Below are 17,034 nucleotides of genomic sequence, written 5' to 3'. Positions count from 1 at the left end.
TGAAGACGTGGAAATACTTCCATATATGTAGAATATGTGGAGACCGACTGAAACTGTTTTACAATATTGCTAAAATATTGTTTGTATAGATTAGATTTTAGATTTTTGTTTTCAATGATTTATGCCATTATAACTGTGTTATTCTGCACAAAAGACATTTTTGAGTTGTTCCCACTTCTAGCCATGATTGTGCTGTTCCCATAGGGCCGAAGGACCTGTACATTTTATATATTGCAGTGAAAAACGAGGCAAGAGTAAAGATCAGAGGGTTAACTGTTACACCAAAACTGTTTTAGATGTGAATGTTTGCTACATTTCTTCTACAGTAATAAACTTTTTTTTTTTAGACCAAATCAATAAATCGGGCCAAAGAAAAATCAACAGATTAATTGATCAGGAAGTTAGTTGCAGCCTCTGTACGAACCGTAGAAAACTTGGAACTGCCTTATTATTTATATATTAATTGTATAAATACAATACAATATGTTGTCCAATATGAAATTTTCATTTACTGAATATATTAAGCGGAAAACAGTTTCTGTGTTACAGGTTTAATTTTTTCTGATAATATGCCAGAACAATGAACTTTCCTTTGTAGCTAACAAAACACAAAATAAGACATCTGCAATAAAACTGGGGTTCTTTTTTTTAATCCATCTCTCGAGGCTACAGTTCCAAATATTCTGCAGGAATAAACAGAACCACAAATCTGAAAATGAACTGTTATGTCAGGTGTGCAGCAATAGAGTCAAAGAGTTTCATCATTTAAGAATTATAATCTGATCTGAAGTCAGTTTAACAAACATGCTGATCTCCTGTCTCTGATTGGCTGCAGGTCTGAAGCAGCTTTATTAACCAGTTTGGATAATATTGGTGTGTAAACAGTAAGATAAGGCAAAAGTGCACTATCAAAGGTGCACTGGTTTTATAGCATTTAACTTCACTTTGAGTTATTTTTACAGACTGTAAACAGTGTAGGCTCAGGCTGTGATGCCGTTTTCAGGCAAAAATTATTTTCATCTCGCATCACTCGTACAGGTTTGCTGCAGGATCATTTGTTTATTCGCGTGTGTGGATACCAACAGCGTTCCTTCCCGTCATCCTGACAAATTAATTAATCCCTCGTGCTACTTTGTAGCTGCTGTGGAAGTCTCAGATATGTTGTTAAACCAAACAGAGTCATGTGTGAATTATTAATGCCGTCTGGAGGTGCACACAGTTCAGTGAATATCATCACCTTCTCCACAAACTGTGACTGCTGGTACGGCACTAATACATCACAATGAACCCAAAATGAAACAAAATTCTACCAGTGATGAGAAAAATAGCAAATCCACTATTTTTTTTGCATCTTTGCATAAATGTTGCACGTAATCACTTTGTGTTTAGTGTGAACAAGTCATAAGAAGAACACAGTCTGTGTGTTTTACAGTAAGTTTAAGGCAATGTGATGACTGATACTGGACTCTCCTCACCTGGCGAGGTAATGGTTCTCTTTGGTAGGTTCCCGCCCCCCGTCAGTGAGGGGGTGATGAGCTGCTAAAGGCACAGAGGATTCCTGGTCGATGAGTTTAAAGGTTTTAGTTCATGAATCAGAGGTGTGATGATCTGCCCGCTGAGAGTCGCTCTGTACATTCAGTGTTTGCATTCAAACAGCAGCTCTGCAGGTCGACGCTCACATAAGGTCACTTCTTACATTCTTCATCTTATTTACACTAGAAAAATAGAGTTAAACAAAATAAAAAAAATCTCTGTAGACGGTCCCTTCAGGATTTGTTTGCAGTTTATTGCTTTGGAGGCGGTCGATCCTGAAGAAGAAGAAGAAGAAAGAGATACAATCACGTCTTTATAATCTTCTCTTGGATCTAATGAATGGGGAAAAAATCAATACAGTACAGTATCACGATATTTTGCGTTACAATTTTATATCGATTCATGGCCGCCAAGTGTTGATATTTAGTGTTCCGGCAGCCGGCGGGCCGTCAGTATCATCAGTATATTTTTTTTCCAAAGGCCGTAGTGGGCTCACTTTTAGGAATATACTGGAGATACTGGTATCATATGAAACCAGAAGATCAAAGGACATATATAATGGCGGTCTGATAATTACACAATTAAATTTTTTCCCCCACACAATAAAGAAGTGTAAATAAACATTTCCTTTGTAAAATGTAAAATCAAAAACTAATATTAATTAATAAATAAATGCAGGCTGTTCAAAATGCACTTCATCTTAAAATGAAGCGTAGAAGAAGTTATCTTCTTCCATTTTTCCGACCTGTGTTATGATGACGGGTTGTTTAGCTCCACACTCATTTAAACTTGCTGCAATTTTTGTTCAACGCGACTCAAAATATTATAACATTTTCCGCAACTTATCTGCTTTCTGCCTCTGATCCTGAGCCTGTCATCATCCTCTTTGCTCTTAAAAGTGTGAGCTTGCGCATAACTTTTTGTTTTTTTTTAAGCTGTAGGGCAGCGGTTCCCAAACTTTTTAAGCCGTGCACCCCCTTCTATGTCCCAACCGGGTTGATGCACCCCCAATCCCCCACACCTTCAAAAAAAACTAAATGCAATAAGATTTTTTATAGCCATATTAAAGGCGGCATGTTTAATCATGCTCAAATGAGAACACACATATAATAAAATAATCACCATCACAACGATGCGACCTCTTATGAATTCATCTGAAACACAGTTGTAATATAATGCAACAAAGTTATGAACAAGCTTCCACTTTTAAGAGCAAAGAGGATGATGAAGGCTCAGGATCAGAGGCAGAAAGCACATAAGTTGGGAAAATGTTATAATATTTTGAGCCGCGTTGAACAAAAATTGCAGCAAGTTTAAATGAGCGTGGAGCTAAACAACCCGTCATCATAACACAGGCTGGAAACATGGAAGAAGAGAACTTCTTCTACGCTTCATTTTAGGATGAAGTGCATTTTGAAATTGACTAAAAATACATGTAAAAATGACCGAAAAAGACACAAAACAACTAAAAATAGATGCAAAAATGACACAAAATAGATCAAATTGAATAGCCTGCATTTATCAATGAATAATACGTCGTTATTGTGTTGGGGGAAAAAAAATGTAATTGTGTCATTATCAGACCGCCATTACATTTTTCATCTCGCGCACCCCCTAGCAGCAGCTCACGCACCCCCAGGGGTCCACGCATCACACAAAACGTTTGGGAACCGCTGGGATAGACTAACTGGGATCAGATTCTTGGTTTGGCGGTTTACGCTGGTGTTGGGTTTACCTGGTTCAGGTCGGGGTTGGGTCGCTCAGGACCGGAAGACGTGGACGGCGCGGACGACGTACTGGCGACAGATGGGGCACTCACTCATCCTCTTGCCACACTTGGTGCAGGTGATCATGTGACCACACTCCAGCAGGACGCAGTCGATGGGACAGTCCATGCAGATCTTACAGAGGTTCTCCTCTACAGAACCAGAACCACCAACACCACCGCCAGACTCTGGAGGGAGACACAGAGACGTACGGAGGCCAAGGATTTATCTGGTCTGAAACAACATTCTTAAACCTTGAAGATATTCAGTGAAATACACTACCGGTCAAAAGTTTTAGAACACACCAACTTTTCCAGAATTTAATTGAAAATTATGCAGTTTAATGTCTCAGTGTACTCTGAAATTAATGCACATTTGCAACATTTAAAATTCTTTATTGAGCATGATAGTGTTTTGAAAGTAAAAAAAAGATTCAAAATCACATTTTATGTTGGACTAAAGGACTAAAAAAAGACACAAAATGACCAAAAAAAGACACAAAATGACAAAAAAAGACACTAAAAGACACAAAATGACTTAAAAAAGACACAAAATTACCAAAAAAGACACAAAAAGACATAAAATGACTTACAAAGACATGAAAAGAATTCAAAAATGGACAAAATAGCCCAAGACTCCATAGAGTTAAGTTGTTAACCCATTTCTTGTTCCCTGAAAAAGGCCTACTTGTATAATTCTGAAATGTACATTATTTTCCAGTTTTGGTTAAGCTTACCTTTTTTTATTTACCTCTGGCAGTTCACCACTTACCTTTGTACCCTTTCAAGCTGTTCATTTGACTTGAACTGCTTTAATTTCAATAAAAAACTGGAAAAATTGGGGTGTTCTAAAACTTTTGACCGGTAGTGTACCACAGAAACTACAGCTTCCTTTCCAGCAATAGTTCAATTCAATTAAATTCAATTGGCTTTATTGGCATGGCGTAACAATGTATATATTGCCAAAGCAAGCATCGGAAAAAAAGATAACAAGATAAGGAAAGCAATATTTAAAATAAATTATTATAATTCTGTTATTCATTTTAAAAGAAAAGAAAAACTAATAACAATACAAGAAAGCAATATTTACAATCATTGAATTACAATCAACATATAATTTATACAATCTAACTAGTTACTGTTACTAGTTACTGACTAGAATATGTCATGGATACGTCACATATTGTGTTATTTCATATTATATGTAATTATTTTTTACCATAAATTAGCAGCCTCATACAAACCCAGCATATATTTATTTATTTATTTATTTATATTTATACATTTAGTTTTTATCTAATGTTGCATAAGAACTAAATACAATGCTCAAAGGAATGCACAGACATATATAAATGAATCAATAAATTCAGAAAAATAAAAAACATTCTCTGTTTTTCTACTGTTTGTCCTTTAACGTTAATGACTCAAGGACGATCTTGGTCAGTAAAATGTTCTGTTAACTTTTGACAGTTGGGGAAAAAAAAAAAAAAAAAAAAACGTACCTGAGGCGTTCACAGCATTGGCGGCTAAAAAAACAGAAAACAACCAGTTTGTGTTTGTTTACAAACATCTGAAATCATCATCCAAATGAAAACAACACAAATAAAACATTTTTATTTTTATTCAACTGTGGATCAAATCAAACCATCAGCTGCCAGCAGGTTCTGCTGGTCCTGGTACTGACCCAGTATGGTCCTGGTACTTACCCAGCAGGTTCTGCTGATCCTTGTAGAGCCGGGTCACTCTCTCCATCAGCTCCCACTTCTCACAGCAGCCTTTGTAGTTCACAAAGTTCCTGGCGAGGATTTCCTTCAGCTGTCGAACGCTGAGCGCCTCGATGTCCTCCAGACAGCTCAGGTCAGACAGAGACGCCCTACGACCCGAAACCGGGGCCTCCTCTGGATCCCAGGTCTGAACCAGACAGGCAGAAAAAAAAAAAAAAACACAGAATGAGGCTCCGTTTACACGAGGACGGTCTGAACAGAAGACGCAAAAGTGGCGTCTCGTCTTCACTTTTTATTCCTCGTTTAGACGAGCGTTTTCGGGAGGAAATCTGCTGCATACGGTGACGCAAAAGTGTGTGAATGTGATTGTATGCAGCCAGGCGGCATCACTTAAAGCCATAAGAGCATCTTTGGGCATGCAGAAGTTTTCACGCCACACATTTTCATCAGCTACTCCTTCCACAAAGTTCACCATCACTAGATCTCCCAGGTCTCGTTCACAGCCGTCTGGCTCCTCCCACCAATCGCTGCATCCAGAATGTGATGGAGGTAATTCCAGATCCTTCTCTGTTCACTAATACTATCTGTACATATCCTGGACATTTGGTGGAAAGACTCCTGTAAGTTTATTAGAGCTGCCAGAGCAGCTTGAAGGTCCCACCATGGAAATAATCCCACGTTTCTTTATTTCCTGTCCTGGAGCATGTATGTGACGTAAACACATACGTGACGTGAGCAGATCAGATCAGAGTTTTGTGTCTTGTCAGTGTAGACGACACGCTACGGTGGAGAGGATTTAACTTTTACACTTTGGAAGGTGGTTTCAGATCCCAAAACGCCGTCACTGTCTAAACGAAAGGTACTTCCCATAAAATATTTTGTCGTTTTTACCCGCAAGTGTCCTCGTGTAAACGGGGCCTCAGTGTCAAACACAAGACCCTGTCTCTGAAACTGACTCCAAAGGCTTGTACCACCTATATCAATTTAAACAATTTGTCATTTTCTGTGTTGCTCTTTTTGCTGTAATTGTTTTCATATTCTATTCATGATCTGGTGAACACCATTGGTCTGTTTGGTGCGGTAGAAGAGTCAAATGATGATGCAGACGGCCTCTTTTATGTGTACCTGCGCGGAGTCTAAAAACCTGGTTCACCAAGGTGCTTAACAACCTTTGTTGTGGTACCTGTCGTCTCTGATCAGGGCATTTGTCGAGCCGGCTGATGTTAATAAGTCTGTCCTCGTGGTTCAGCCCCTCAGGACTTTTCCATGACTGTGAATATTTACTGTATAAATGTGTTGCGGTCTCACCTGGTCTTCGTCCTGAACATCGGGCTCGGCAGGGGTGGAGGTCTCTGTGGGCGGAGACAGGTCTTCAGGCTGTGCAGCGGCGGAGTCGGGGGTGGAGGTGGGGACGTCAGGAGCCGAGGGGGGGGGACTGGGGGACAGATCAGGAGACACAGAGGGGGGGTCGGGGGTCAGGGTCTCGGGGGCGGAGTCACTGGATGGTGAGGACTGCTGACCCAGGACCAGCTCCACCAGCTCCTCCTGAACAAGTGGAGATTTACAGGTAAAATTCAATGTCTCAAAAAATTTGAATATTACAAAAGACCAATTTTAAAAAGAATGTTAAATATGGAAATGTTGGCCTCTGAAAAGTATGTCCATCTTAGGGCTGGGCGATATGGCCCATAAAGAATATCACAATATTTCAGGCTATTTTTGCGATAACGATATTCTTGACGATATTACGAAATACTTAAAAAGATATAGAAAATATGATTTTTTTAGTCTGTATAAATAATTAAAAATCTAAAATGTAGTGTGAAGTGCAAATCTCAACAGTTGCCAAATACAAAAACATTTACTCTTGATTAAAAAAACATTTAGGGGTTCCGGGGGCATATTTTAATGACATTTTGTAAAAAAGAATAAAGGTTCTTGTATGTTTTATTTAAAGCATCTTATTTTGACAGTCTTCTTGTAAATTCTGTGGTGGATTCTCTTAACACACTGTGCTCTTATTTTGAAAGCTGCATTTGTTTAGCGACAGGGAGTAAGTAGCTTTTTTGTGATTAAAACAACTTTAACCACTACATCAAGAAGTAAGAACGATGCCAATATCATGATATGCATTTTTTTTTACCATAAAAAAAATATACCGATATTATTGTGAACGATACGATATGGCACACCCCTAGTCCATCTATATGACTCAATGCTTGGTTGGGGCTATTCGACTTTAACTACTGGAAATGGACTTTTCCATCATATTCTCAGAGCCGGCCCAAGGCATAAGCGAACTAAGCGACTGCTTAGGGCCCCGTGGCCACTAGGGGGCCCCCAAGAGCCATTAACAAAAAATATGTGCATATTTTGTTTAATATTTTGCATGCATGAGTGACACTTTCTATATGATCAAAGATATATTATTGTACAAAAATACAATTTTATGTCAACAACGGCAAGATAAAAGGAATGTTTTCACGTTTTTCAAAAATAATAATAAACCAGATGACACTTTTACAGTAAAAATAATGCTTTACCATTTGGATTGTTGTGTAAATTAACCCCAAGTCACTCTATAGTTGAATGTGATACATTTTTAGATTAAAAAACACGGTAACACTTTACAATAACCAACTAAGTAGTGTTTATAGATGCTTTATAAACCAGTTATTAACCATTTACAAAGTGCTATACATATTTAATCTTTAAATGTTTTCAACCAATTTCTCTTCTTAGGTATATGATTCATTTCTAAATCATTAACATACTTAATATGGTGTTAAAAATGTTAAAATGAGTGCAACTGAAACCATTAATAAACTATTAATCATAATGTAATTGTTTGTTAATGGTAAATTAACTATAATCTTACATTAATAGACCATCTATTTGCCATTTATAAATAATTTAGTTAGTTAAACATTAATAAAATATGTATTTACCATTCTAAATGGCCTATATACAGTTTATAAATGATTATTAAACATTAATAAACTATCTGTTTACCATTTATAAATGATGGTTATTGTAAAGTGTTATCAAAAACACATGTGACACCCTGGACATCATTCATTCATTGGTATCATTTGTATCATTATTGTATTGGTATTATTTATGTAATTAACTGTGCCACCCCCTTAAATGTGTGAAGACATATCAGGCTGATAATAGCATAATGTAAACAACACTAGCAATGAGTTTGTAGTAGGTGTGTGAATGATCAGCAATCAATATTATTTGCAGAAATAGAGGGCCCCTGAAAATTAAATTTTGTTTAGGGCCCCATGGAGGCTTGGGCCGGCTCTGCATATATTCTAATATATTTAGTTGCACCTGTAAGTTTGTTTTAAATGTTTCAGTGTGAGATGATGACTGACCTTCTCTCTGCACAGGTGGGTGGAGACCTCGTGCAGGTGCAGGTAATCCCGCAGCTCCTTCACCTTCAGCTTCATGAGCTCTGCACGCTCCAGCAGGTTGCCGTAGAAACGCTGGCAGGTGTGACAGAGGCGGGGGCGGGGCTCCAGCTGGGCGGAGCAGCGGCTGCAGTAGTCTTTCTTACAGTCCACACACACATGCTGACACACAACAGAGAGACGGGGTTTTGAGACATGACAACTTTTTTAAAAATGGGTAACACTTTACAATAACCAACTAAGTGATGTTTATAGATGGTTTATAAACCAATTATTAACTATTTACAAAGTGCTATACATATTTAATCTTTAAATGTTTTTAACCAGTTTCTTAAAGGTTTATGAATCATTTCAAAACCATTAACATACTTAATATGGTGCTAAAATGTTAGAATCAGTGCAACTAAAACTATTTATAAACTTTTAATTATAATTTACTGGTTTGTTAATGGTAAAGTAACTATGAACTTACATTAATATACCATCTATTTACCATTTATAAATTATTTAGTTAGTTAAACATTAATAAATGAAGTATTTACCATTCTAAATGGCCTATATACGGTTTATAAATGATGATTAAACATTAATAAACTATCTGTTTACCATTTATAAATGAGGGTTATTGTAAAGTGTTACCAAAAAATGACTTAATCCACAAGAACCCAGAACTATTTATCCTTGAAGGAAAATGATGGGGGATATACCAAGTGGACCACAAAGAGCACATTTATGATGTTTTTAAAAAATATATACTACCCCTAAATGCCAAAGATCTGTGATGTAACATATACATTACATTGGCCGTTTATGGGATTTATGTTTATGATATTTCTTATTTTAAAATAAATAAACAAGACACCTTTTCTGCTGACAGAAACACAAATTTGCCTTTTTCTTTGCATCTCCACAACATATATCAAAATTGTGACAGGATAGGATAGGATTAGTTTTTGTTTATATTTGGTCAAATGTACTTTAAATTGAATAGCAGAATGTTTTTTTTTTTTTTTTAATTATAATTATTTTATTGGGGTTTTTTTGTGCTTATTTTTATTTCTAAAATTTTGCTACACTGGAACAAATTGCTGTTTGATTAGTCATAATTTTTGGATGACATTGGATGACTACTATTTCAGTTGCACAATTTTATTGGAGTGAATAAAAATGTAAAGTTAATTTATATCTGATCCAAGATGAAAGATGGCTAGTGTAATCTGAAGATGCATTATTGGAGGGGTTTGATTTATGTATACCAGATGTATGCAAAATGTTTGTTAAAACGTTCAATAAAAAGAAAGTTAAAAAAATAAATAAATTGAATAGCAGAGCATATATTACTTCAAAATAATTAAAACAGTGAAAATAATTGAGTGGCCTATTACCATTTTTGTTATTGTGACAAATACGTCACATCAGGTTTTCGACTTTAAGGTTAAAAGCCCGATGTGACGTATATGTCACAGCGATATTTTTGTTACTTTTATATTAATTTGTTCAGGAAATATGATCAAAACAGGTTAAATGCAATACAGGACATTAACAGATTAGAATTGTTAAATGGGTTTAAACTTAGCCTAGTAACAAAAATAAGATTCTTGTCACAGTCACACAGTTAAACAGTCTTGCTGAGGGACTTAATGAGTTAAGGTGAAGCATAAAGCTGTATATGAGAGATTATAGAACATTTAAAGTGTTTGTTACACACGTGTCACTATGGGTTCTTATGGGTTAAAATAAAAGTAAGTAAATAAAATAGTGGACATTTTTTCTTTCAGACTTTTCAGACTATTCAGACTTTTAAAAATATTTTGACTTATATACAGTCATGGAATAAATTATTAGACCAACCTTTTTTTCAATTACAGTAAAAAATTGCTCATAAGAGTTTAAATTAAGAGCTGATATCTAGCCATTTTCCATGGTTTTCTTGATGATAATCAAAACAAAAGAAAACAATGGAAAATGTCTAGATATCAGCTCTTGAATTAACTTATGAGCTATTTTTGTTGTTATCATTATATTTGTCCAAACAAATGTACCTTTACTTGTATCAGGCATTAAAATGAACAAGAAATTAAAGAAAAGGGTGGTCTAAAAATGTTTTCCATGACTGTATATTGTAATATTCCACTGTTTTTCTTTAGATATTCCAGTCATCAGAATCAAAACAAGCAAATAAACATCCACTCAGAGACACCGTCTGCAAAACTGTTTAGAAGTTCTCCTGAGTATCCCAGTGATCCAGTGATAAATGTGTGAACATACATGAGTTCAGTGCTGTGCCGACATATCGTTCTGCTCACTTTAAATGGAGAATATTTGACTAAATGTAAACAAATATACATTATACTTCCTGTTCAAATCCCCAATATATCAAGCATTAACCAAACATTAATACGATTTCAACTCAATTGATTGAACGTGGACTTCTTTGGCTTTATAAACTTCATTTTATTGTTTTCAAGACCTGTGTGCATTATTAGGGGAACTGGGAAAACTAATGAGTGAAAATATATGTGATAAGATCATTTCAAATAATTTGATGGTGTTGACAAAAATTGACAAAAATTAAGTGTTTATCCAGCAAACATCTAGCCTGGCTAACACCAGACTAATCTCAAATGAGATATAGTCTAGAACATCGGTCTCAAACTCGCGGCCCGCGGGCCAAGTGCGGCCCTCTTGACGATATTTTGTGGCCCCCACCGAAAGTTTAATGTGAGTTTTATATGAATGGCACTTTACCGTGTTGTGTGTGGAAGGTCCCTTCAATTACTTTTCTTGGTAATTTTGTGTCTTTTTCTGGTAATTCTGTGTCTTTTTTGGAAATTTTGTGTCTTTTTTTGTAATGTTGTGTCTTTTTTAGTAATTCTGTGTCCTTTTTGGGTAATTTTGTGTCTTTATTTGGTCATTTTGTTTCTTTTTTAAGTAATTTAGCTTTTTCTGTCATTTTTGTGTCTTTTTTAAATAATTTTGTGTATTTTTTAAATAATTTTGTGACATTTTGATACTGCCTCCAGCGGCCCCCAGGTAATTTGAGTTTGAGACCCCTGGTCTAGAACCAACAATTCATTTAGAGGAGGTGTGGTTTACGATCCTCCAGAGCCGTTTATTGGACGCTATGAATGTCTATCAAAGCGTCTGTAGGTAGCTCTTAGCCAATCAGATCAGTTATACCAGATGACGTAGTAGAGCAACAGAGATGGATGTTTGTTGTGTGTGTGTCTGTGAGAGAGTGTTGCTGCTGCTTTGCTTCTCCAGTTCTCGCTTTCTGCAAGATTATTTATTTTCACGCTTTATTCCCCCTCATGTCATTCAGCCACACACATCCACTGATTTTATGGGCAATAAACAAGCTGCTGGGGGTCTCTGGGGGCTCCGCTGTCCCCCGGCTCGTAGCCAGATCACAGCACAATGATGTCACTGACAATTAAATATGTCTGCATCTCATTTTGCCAGTGATATTTGTATTTTTAAGACCTTTTAAAACCCTCTGTGGTCACCTTCAGTCAGTCTGACTGTTGATGAAACACTTTAACCACTTTTACCCAGAAATTACAACAAGCAGGTGGGCGGGGTTACCTTCTTGGCGGGCGTGTCGAGGCGCCCCCCGCAGGCCTTACAGGTGTGTTCCTGTGGAGGAGGAGACGGCTGGCTGTTGAAGCCTGAGTTAGTGTAGGACTGATGACGACGCTCCGCTGCACCAGGCTGCTCATCTACATCACCAGAGTCCATACACAACCAGTTACAGCAGGACGCAAACATACCTGGAATACACACAAATACACACTGAAACAAGTACTTAATACACAACAAGTTCTAAAACTATGACAACCGTATTCAAGTTTGAATAAAGGACCTTTTACTTAAATTAAGCATTTTTACATTGTAGTTTTGTTACCTTTCTGACAATTGTGGACCAAACCTCATAGTAAATCTGGTATTTTGTGTCCTGCACCTCTATAATAATAATAATAATAATAATGCATTTTATTTATAGGCGCCTTTCAGGACTCTCAAGGTCACCTTACAATAAACAATTAAAAACAAAACAATAATAATAAAACAGCAGTGGCAGTAATAATAAACAACAATGAAACAGCACAGAGAAAAAGGTCTATGGCACCTTTATTGTCAAAGGTATTAATAACCTAAATTGCCCGTTCAATAAATGTTTATACGTCTGAATTGCTACTGCTATCGTTTTGTGTTTAGCAGTGAGGCAGACTCCATTAAATTTAGCAACATATATAACATATAATATATATATATAAATACCTTTGACTGCAGTGACTGACAAGTACATCGACCAGGTCTTGTAAACTATTTTAACTATAAAAGGTATTATTTATTTATGTATTTATTGTTTACTGGAGCTATGGTCTTATGGTTAATGTTTCACTAGGCTTCTAATAACAGACGAGCCGACCTGTGTTGCCATGGAGCTCGTTTACTGATCTGTTGTCACGGACATATTAATGTGATGACTCTGTTGGTTTCTCTTGGGATTAATAAAGTTGTCTGAATCTGAAAAAGTAATCTTCACCAGATTTATTATTATTTTTATTCATCTTCTGAAGAAATTTTTATTTTATGGCCAAAAGATACATGAAAACATGACGAATGATCAGTAATGGTGTGCTATGTTCTTTCTTCAGAGATTTGCCCCTTTTCTTAAAAATTGACTAAAATTGTGATACAATTTCCCAATGAAAATAATGTGAAATCAATGTGAGAAGAGCTCAGAAACACCTCACTTAGGGGCTGTAAAAATTCACTACAATTCAAACATCAAATTTTCAAGTTTAAGTTGAAACAGGTCACGAGACTTGTTACTTTATTTTGCCAAATGGGCATTTTGATAGCTTGCACGCCATGAAAATGTCATTTGTTTATGATGGTTGTGTATTGGACGGAATGAGTCACAGAGTAATGACAGGCTGGGAAGTTTTATGAAATTTTTCTGAAAAAACTCTGTGCTTGTCCCAACAACTTTCACTCCTCATAAACCAATTTTAGACAGATTGTATAGAAATTTGTGCTCGTCACAGACATCCTACTCTGGAATCAATCAGACTCAGTGAACCTGAATGTGACGGAAACTCCAAACAAACAGACTAATGTTAAATGGGACCAGAAATGTATAGAAGAAAAGAGAAAAAGACAGTTTTCTAACCTGTGATCTTAGATACATAGATAGATAGATAGATAGATAGATAGATAGGTAGATAGGTAGATAGATAGATAGATAGATAGATAGATTACTTTATTCATCCCCGAAGGGAAATTCGGTTGTCACAGCAGTCCGGTATTCAAGTACAATAAAATACAATAGAATAAAATACTGAGGTAGCATAAATAAAAACAACAATAGAAAAAAACACAGAATAGAACAATAACAAGGACACTTAAGAAGCTAAAAAAGAAGATCAGTTGGTAGGATGGTTGGCAGATGATGGTAATAATTAAACTGGTGATATGATGGCAACAATGCTATAGTGACTAGACGGTATATAATAATAATAATAATAGTACAGTATATAATATATATAATATAATATGTAATAATAGATAATAAACAATATAAAAATAAAATGAAAAATATAAATAAAGTAATTACAAGTAAAATAATATAATATATAATAATAATAATAATAATAGTAATAATAATAATAATAATAATAATAAATAAGGCCGGTATAATAATAATAGTAGTATTTTACAGTATATAGTAATAATAGTAATGGCAGCAACAGTATATATAATAATAATAATAGTAATAATATTAATAACATAGCAAAGTGTCGTGCATAGATTTAGTGCTTGCTCTTTTTTGATCTTGCTCACATTTCTGTTACGAGAGACATGAAACCTCCATCAACGAGACTTTTCTTTTGATGATACCAATATCATTTTGCTAGTACTCACGGTTTTTGAAGAATCAAGAGTAGTTTGAGAGGTGTGATTTCCATTAAATGACTTATTATCAACTGTTAGACATTATCAGACCCTCCCCTCTCTTTTTAGAAGCAACGATTCTGAGAAGTGATTGTATCCTGACAGGAAAAGACCAGGAGTATGTATGAGGACTCCTTACAAAGTCAAAGCAGGCCTTCTCTTATCTTAAAAGGAAGTTCAGGATGTGGCTGCATTGTAAAACTCGGGCACACTGTCAACATTTCATATCTACAAGTTTACACTTAATCAAACATTAATGTTGTTTTGTGGCAAATGATGGTCATGATTTATGGGAAATATTAATCTAAGTACAAGAGTAAGCAGCTGTTCACCCTTAAATTTAGCAATATGTTAAGGGAACTTTTCTCACCACAATGAGGACGTGTTTGTTATGCCACTATCAGCACTTTATCTGGATTAAACTAGCTACATTTTATTGAGCCGGACTTTCACTTTCAAGTACTTTTCCACTGTGACATTGTTCCCACCACCAAAAGAAATAACTTAAATTCCTTTTCCACCACTTTTATTTTGAAAACACATGACTGCTGGCCAGACTCCATAGTAAAAACTGACATTTTTATGTTGATTTCTCTTTTACCAGACATTTGAAACGTTAATTACGTAGTAAAATAGAATTTTTCAGAGTATTAAGATCTTCTGATAAATTCGGCTTTATATTTCACCAAGTGAATTATTTAAATGAGGCAAATAATTGCGTCTAACAGACCCTTGTTACCATACGAAACGTATTTACCATAACTTATAAACACTCACTTTTCTATTTAGTAAAGACACATTTTGGTGTGGAATGTAAGCCGAATGAGTAAGCATCTTTAGATAAGTTGTAAAAATATAAAAAATGGCGTTTTAGAAGGATGACGGAGTTAAATTCCGTTAAATTCACATTTTCTGAACGGAGTCTGGCTGAGGAGGCTGGAAAGTCCCCTGGGCTGCTAGCATGCTACATGCTAAGCTAACAGTTAGTTAGCTAGTTAGTGAAGTTTAAAGAAACTAACGAGTGAAACAAATACAAAACCAGCAGAGAGGAGGATAGTTACAGCGGGATGACGTCACTCAGGTAACAGTTTAACCGACAACTAATCAACAGGTAGAACAACAAAGCGAGCCGTTCTTCTTACCTGAGGTCGGCAGGCTGCTACAGCTAGCAGGTGGCTAATCAACCAACTAGTGAACCAACAGGAACTAGAGAACTAGTTCAGAACTAGTTCAGGGAAAGCTCCAGCTTCAGTCACTTTATCAACATGGCGCCGCAGGATGAGTCTGGTTCTGTTCTCACCAACAAACTAAAAGAAAACAACACACCGGCACACTGGAGGAATAACACAGGACTGGACCAGGAAGGACGAAAACACACACACACACACACACACACACACACACACACACACACACACACACACACACACACGCACACACACACACACACACACGCACACACACACACGCACGCACGCACACGCACACACAAACACACACACGAAATGTCCCATATAACAGTGAAATTTAATTGAATTCAATTATTCAGTTAATGTAATGTATATAATGTATACATGTAGATAGTACAGAGGCAAAAATAAGCCTTTCGAGGGGCTTCAGCCTGTTCCTTTTTCGGTTGCTGTCTGATGGATTCTTTTGTAAAATCATGATTTTATTTTGTTGTCTTTGTTTTTTTGCAACCGAAATAAACCAGTCATTCATTCAAGTAAATACCTAAAATATTTAACATTTTACATTTTTATTAAAATTTAAATTAATGTGACACTTTCTGACATTTAATTTATATATATATATATATATATAAATAAATAAAATGTATATTTATATATATATATATTTATTTATTTATTTATTTAAAGACAATAAGCCCTTTACTACAATATACAGAAAATTAAGAATAACTGAAAAAACACAAAATATCCTAAATAGCACATTTTACAGGGGTACCTTATAATTATTAATTAATATATAAATAACATTTCGATTAAAATTCAATTTTTCTGACATTTAATTATTATTATTTTTAATATATATTATTATTTAATATATATATATATATATATATATATATATATATATACATACATGTGTGTGTGTGTGTGTGTATGTGTGTAAATACAACAAGCCCTTAACTACAATATACAGTTTGATAAAAAGAGAAAACAATGCAGACATCAGTTATTTATACTTTTTTAAAATATATAATAACCATACAACATACATACATCTGTTGTGTTTCTTATTTAACTTTTATTTTAGGCTATTCATTTAATTAATTCAGGGTTGGTTTTTATATAATAGAAAATATATGTTCAGAGAACAAGTAAAAAAGTTTATTAATGTATTGAAGTTATTGGTAAGAAATTATTATTTAATTATTTATTATTAAATTAATAATTAAATGTATTTTATATTATATTGTTAATAATATAAAATTATCAATACAAATAAATTATTATTAATAACATATTATTAAATTACAATTATTTATCTCAAGAAACTTTTTTTTCTTTCAATCAAAATGACAAATAAACAAAACAAAGTCTTTTTCAGGAGCTGGGATTTTCATTGACAAACATTTTAATACAAAATAAAAATTCAAGCACTTTCA

At 35.1% G+C, this 17,034-nt stretch overlaps 1 protein-coding gene across 1 annotated transcript; it reads right to left on the bottom strand.

Annotated features, from left to right (window-relative positions):
• Positions 1-1,418: 1,418 nt before the first annotated feature.
• rffl (ring finger and FYVE-like domain containing E3 ubiquitin protein ligase) lies at positions 1,419-15,792 on the bottom strand. The gene is made up of 8 exons (XM_059331810.1): positions 15,545-15,792; positions 12,027-12,211; positions 8,406-8,603; positions 6,331-6,567; positions 5,005-5,209; positions 4,801-4,824; positions 3,269-3,487; positions 1,419-1,808 (listed from the first exon to the last, which is right to left on the bottom strand). The coding sequence occupies exons 2-7, from the start codon at positions 12,207-12,209 to the stop codon at positions 3,294-3,296; spliced, it is 1,041 nt and encodes a 346-aa protein (XP_059187793.1). The 5' UTR covers positions 12,210-12,211; positions 15,545-15,792; the 3' UTR covers positions 1,419-1,808; positions 3,269-3,293.
• Positions 15,793-17,034: the final 1,242 nt, after the last annotated feature.

The sequence above is a fragment of the Centropristis striata genome, chromosome 4, assembly GCF_030273125.1.
Source record: "Centropristis striata isolate RG_2023a ecotype Rhode Island chromosome 4, C.striata_1.0, whole genome shotgun sequence".
NCBI classification, from domain to species: Eukaryota; Metazoa; Chordata; class Actinopteri; order Perciformes; family Serranidae; genus Centropristis; species Centropristis striata.
The sequence above is the reverse complement of the archived record's forward strand: the minus strand, read 5'-3'. Positions and strand labels throughout refer to the sequence as shown.

Excerpts from the sequence above, each read along its gene's own strand:
- rffl (XM_059331810.1), bottom strand. The coding sequence starts at position 12,209 with ATGTTTGCGTCCTGCTGTAACTGGTTGTGTATGGACTCTGGTGATGTA. Across the intron at positions 8,604-12,026 it reads TCGACACGCCCGCCAAGAAG|CATGTGTGTGTGGACTGTAA; the intron begins GTAACCCCGCCC and ends GTTGTGTGTCAG. Across the intron at positions 6,568-8,405 it reads CCCACCTGTGCAGAGAGAAG|GAGGAGCTGGTGGAGCTGGT; the intron begins GTCAGTCATCAT and ends CCACTTGTTCAG.